The 5,593-nt window shown below is 33.2% G+C and overlaps 1 protein-coding gene across 6 annotated transcripts in view; it reads right to left on the bottom strand.

The window, feature by feature from the left end:
• Window positions 1-471: 471 nt before the first annotated feature.
• Window positions 472-5,593, bottom strand: part of LOC145986771 (CB1 cannabinoid receptor-interacting protein 1-like) — a 159,872-nt gene continuing 154,750 nt past the window's right edge. For 3 of the 6 annotated variants that reach the window (XM_083121159.1, XM_083121160.1, XM_083121161.1), the window contains exon 4: window positions 472-3,179. In XM_083121159.1, coding sequence (XP_082977285.1) covers window positions 2,816-3,179 — 364 coding nt within the window. In that variant the 3' untranslated portion in view covers window positions 472-2,815. The remainder of the gene's footprint in view (window positions 3,180-5,593) is intronic. The other 3 variants (XM_083121162.1, XM_083121164.1, XM_083121165.1) reach the window with 1 other exon arrangement.

Here is a 5,593-nt window from a genome sequence, read left to right as displayed (position 1 = left end):
CGTATTGTGAATCATTTATTGCTCCACAGAAACAAAAGTCTATAAAAATGTTTACTGATTTCGTGATTACCATTGAGGAATCTTGTGATATTGAATATTTCGATTAAATGTAACAGAAAACAGTACCGAAGGAAAGTGGCTAGAAAAAGACCTGCAAAATAATTTAAAAGTAACAATTACTTTTTGACTTCAAAAATTCCATAAGACGTAATTGCAGGTGCATGTACACTTTCGCTAATAAAAAATAATAAAAGGAATTAAACAAGTTCTGTATGAAATGCAGGAAGGGTTTTAGGATATTGACTGCTGCTTCTGCAGTCATGTACACAAACAGCATGAAAGAGAAGCAAATGAAGATTTGGAGAAATGTTCTCATTTACTCAAGGTTTTGAATTTAGTCTGCATTAGAAAATCTCCATAAAATGTTTGCAAATTGAATGAGGTGTGAAAGGAAACTTCAGTTACTCAGTTTGTATGCAACTTTATTAACTTCGAGTCTTAAAGCTTGGAAAGTATATAATTGAAAAGTCAAGGCAATAGTTGAATGGTCTAAACTTACAGGTCTACCGAGTGGGGAACCTGTATCGTTCATATAACAAAACTCCTGCGACTTCGTTCCTAACGGCAAAACATCTGAAACCACTTTCAAGATATGGATCGACAGACTTGAAGTAATATACACATATTCCCTGAGGGATTCACAGAGGCTACAGTGAAAGTCTTTACAAGTGATCTGACTAAAGCACACGTTACATTATCACCCATGAAAAGTACACAGCACTTTCGTTGACACAATTAGAGAGTCTTAACAATATCTTGAATCACAAACTTTAGAAACATTCTTATTGGCTCGCGTGAGCATTATTCTATCCTGTATCTGATGAAAAGCAAGTTCTCTAGCTTGGAAGGGATCTTTAGGAGACAAATACGGTATGCGCCAAAATATACAGTACTGAAACTCGCGCACCTCGAATGCGCATGTGCGTTTGTCGATGGGGCATAGCTCCAGCCGCTCGTGTTCTCAGTAGTGAAAAGGAAGTTATAACTCGCTAATAGTGTGTCCGTTAGTGTTTCTTTCAGGATAAATAAACTGACAGATGACAACAATGTAATGTTCGTCTTTTTATTTCAGTACTGTATATTTTGGCGCATACTGTATATTCAACTTATGAACTGAAAACTGAAATCATGTAGAAAGGATTAAAATTTTCGGCGATCTATCCATTCATAGTAACCAAAGTATAGGGAAACCTATTTTGATTATTAGTGTCGTATTCAACAAATCGTAAATATGATAAGTTTATCCACAATAATCTTCCTACATCCTGTTCTGCAAAAAAATCTGATTTCTGGGCATTTGGAACACAATTTTACAACCCTTAAAGATTTTAAAATATTGAATAAATATTCAGTATTTTCTGACTGATAAAGAATCTAAGCATATACATTTTTTTTCCATCAGAATTAGAACTTTTGCACAAAACAAAATTTGGTTATGATTACCTGCAACAATAGTTTAATAATAGTAATAATATTAAGTAAATTTTAAAATAGCTAGATTTTCTTTTATAGTTCTACATTTTTGAAGAAGTATGTTTATTGAATCTTGAAGATAAATTTTGATATGTAAATTTAAGTACAAATGAAATCATCTTTGTTCATGTTTATAAATTAACCAGCAGAACTTCTGGTAAAACACTCCTGACCTTCTTTTAATTTATTAATGTAGATTCCTATGCTATCAAAGGACATAAGGACAATTTCAGTACAAAAACTTAGAATTAATTAATTTCTTAAAGAAGTGGGTTTCTGTATCACATGATGTGATTTATTTACATTGGTTGTAAACAACACATCCTTACTTGCCAATTTCCACTCATGTCTTCATCTCCCAACAATAACTGTTTTTTAATAATCCAAGCATTCATAGTTTTTTTTTGTAACACTAAACTAAGGAATAGAGAACGACCTGTAACTTGCAGAGTATGAAATACATTCTTTGAAAAACACAACTTTCAGTAAAAAAGGGGTACAAGAGTGACAGAATAGTATTACTCTACTGATCACATCATTTTCTGTTTAAGAATACTATAGTCAATTGCTCTGTAAGAGTATCATGGTCATTTAATATTCTCACAATCAAATGAGCTTGATGAATGACAATTCTTATGCGTTGCAATAGATTCGCTGAATCGTTAAGAAATATATTTATATATATATATATAATATGTACAATATAATGTGTCTTATATACAATGCGTATGTACAGTCATAATGTTATATATTTCCTTGGTTTTGTGTGTCTACGTTGTGCTTTTTTTTTTGCAGGTGAAAAAAATAGAAGAAATTTTAATAATGATCACTCCCTGAAAAGGAAATTTTGAAAGTGGTGAGAGGTATAGTTCCTGCTTAGTGAGAAGGCACAGAAAGGAAGAGAAATAGAGCAATTGCAACTTCTTTCTGCACCATCTCTGCTAAGCAAACTTTTAAGTTAAAATAAGAAATATCCCTAACCAACTTGTAATGATGATAGAAAGTTGATAATTATTGAGGTAAAAGATGCATATGTATACACAGGCGTTGAGTCAACATTGTAACAGCAATAAAAATAATATTAAGTACAATTTAGATGACATTTCAACATCGGATATTTTACATTTTCTTAGGTTTATTTATAAATGGCTCTATTTTTTTCGTGGGGGACTACAATCCTCTTTTTTCATTGGAGATAGGGTGCAATCTCCTACAATCATTATGAAAAATGAAAAATATTTATTTCATTTTCTTCTGTGAAATATTTTATTTAAATCAGTTTTTATAATACTGTTACAAAGTTGCAGAAACACCTAGTATATGTAAATATGCAATCTTTTGTCAACACTACTACATAGTATTTTGGTAGTAATTTTTCATGAATGCAGCCTTTGCAACAAAAATATAGAATGAAGAATCCTTGCACTTTGACAGCAAAGTCGGTGTGTTTCTGAAGCGTTGCGGGCACAGTTCGTTGCCCACGTGTCTTAGGTTTCTTACTTTTTATAAAAAAATGGAGTTTCTTCAACAAACAGAGGAAGTATCGCTTGGCACATCCGCTACACAGCATCCGGGAGGTGGTGGTCAGAAGCAAAGATGAAGGGAATAGACTTGAAGGCCACGTGTGGGTTAATGACTCCGCTCTCCTGCAAGTGGAAGAGAAAACGAGAAATCGTCACCAACGCATGAATAGCGCCATCTCACAAAATGTCTGGAAATAATAGGGCGAGTGCCAAAAGAGTTACGGGAAAATTTTATTATCCAAAGCCACTACGAAAAATCAAACCAAAGAAAAAAAGTGTCATTGAACCTAGAGGCGTGCAAGAACTGGATGGATTTGTCAGACACCTATCTTGTTATGTAAGTAATGATTTTTTCTTTTTAAATCTACAGTATTTATTCAGAGGTTTCACGTATGTATAGCAGTAATGCATACTTTTTAATGTTTGTTTGGAAATAGCTTATTTGTGATGCCACTTATTGTAATGGTAGGTTTTTCTTCCTGAAAATGGCTAGGAATAATAAGTATTTTACAAAAAAAATTAACTAGAATTGAAGAAACCCATCGAAAAATGCACTGTGTTGCACTAGCTAACATGAATAGGTATTGCATATTACTATCTCTATATTCATTCAAGCAAACAATTTTAATGCAGTTGTTAGTGATTGATTGATTTGGTGTTTTAAGTCCACTTTACGCACAGTAAGGCTAATTGGTACTGGACCTACAGTTTAAAGTGGGATCCAAACCATTATGTGCCTCCACCAGGTATCAAACCTGGGACCCCTTGATTGCAAGGTGATGACGCTACTACTACACCATTGGGGATGCCCTTATGGAATGCAGTTTTTAGGTATGAATATCCTGTGATGAAATATGTCTTCTTACTTTTCATTTAAAGTATCAGAAATTCTTCAATTGAGTATATTTCTTACTTTTATCAGAAATTTGAAGTTTCAAATGAAGAATCCCATTCAATTTTGAGAATGGACCTACGAGTGTTTCATAGTCCAACTATCAAATGAGCATGTCTGTAAAATTATTATGAGGCCAGATTCTGTTAGAATTTTGATGTTCGCAACATCTTCGCTTTAATGATCTATGTGCTTTTTTCCAGGTATGTTTTGCTTCTTTTATTTCAGCTGCTCTAAATACTGGCATTGTATCTTTGTACCGTGCATGATTTGGAAACTTTAATTAATGTGTTGCACTAGCTAACATTTATTTGTGGATCCAATGGCATGGATTGATTGTTCCAAACTTCAGGCTCTTTTGCACGTGTGCATTGATTTATATGGCATTACAAAGTGATTTATAAAATTTACTTTATAAGAGTTGTAAGCCTAAAGTTCAGTGTAAGTTGCTTAGAGTAGGGAGTGTCCAACAAACCCAAAAACAAAAGAGAGCCTAATCCACAATCCTGTGGTTCTATGTAGGCAAAGAACTCTACCAAAACTGGTCAACTGCCTCTTAAGATGAATACTTAGAGAAGACAGTGTGCCTGCCTACCTTCAGTCCAAAGCACTACCGAGTACAACGAAGAAATCAGATCTACTTAGAGTGAGCTACCACACTACCTCCATACAAAATAGGTTGCAAAAACAAAGGGAGCGTGCAAGAAAATCCGTGCAAGATGACCCAAATCCTTGAATCTCAAATCAACTCTTTAAGTGTAACGCATGCGCGAATGGTGCAAAATATTTATCACTACTATAATGAAAAAATGGGTATAGTTATAAATAACATACACTAGCTGTAGCAGTAACTACATTAGCTAAAATGATCACGTCATGTAACTTGTCCTCTGAATTTTTGGATTGACCTATATCCTTGTGCAGAGAAAGGAGATATGAATGAAACATGGGTAAATTGAATACCTTAAAACCACATGCTGGAGGCAAAGTTTAAACTATTTTAATCATGTGTTAATATTTCCACATTTTACTCTTTCGGTTCAACCCATGATGAAGGATAAAGGTTGATCCAAGAATTCGGAGCAAACAAGACATCATGTAAAACACCACCTTTTGTTAATTGCTGTGATATTTAACATAATTTCAACACAGTGGAACATAGATTTTACGTTTTTTCAGGGGACAAAGTGAAAAAAAAATGTAAAAATCTGGGAAAATTTTGTGACATTATGTTTCATTGGGAGCATGAGAATTGAATGTAGGGAGTAGGAAAATGTAAATTACAGGAACTTAAAATCGGAGGGTCCACTGTATATTGAAAGCCAAGAAGCTTTGAGTACCAAGTAATAGTACATATTACATAATGAGCATAACATAATCAATTTGGCACATAAATATTACAAAACTATAAAATTAGGTATTAGTTATTACATCTTGAAATGTTTTCAATATAATTGTATTATTAATCTGCAAGTTTATTTTCAATATCATAATGCATTCAAGGACTTTTAATTTGTTATGTCTAATACCCTGTGAATTGGAATTTAGGATTTGAACTGTACATTAAATGCTTTCATTTAATGTGATCTTCAATAGCTTTCAAGTGCAATTTTGCATCTTCATAAAAAAAATAATAGTTCCCTAG

This window comes from Lepisma saccharinum, chromosome 4 (genome assembly GCF_977018435.1).
Source record: "Lepisma saccharinum chromosome 4, izLepSacc3.1, whole genome shotgun sequence".
In the NCBI taxonomy this organism is placed as follows: Eukaryota; Metazoa; Arthropoda; class Insecta; order Zygentoma; family Lepismatidae; genus Lepisma; species Lepisma saccharinum.
The sequence above is the reverse complement of the archived record's forward strand: the minus strand, read 5'-3'. Positions and strand labels throughout refer to the sequence as shown.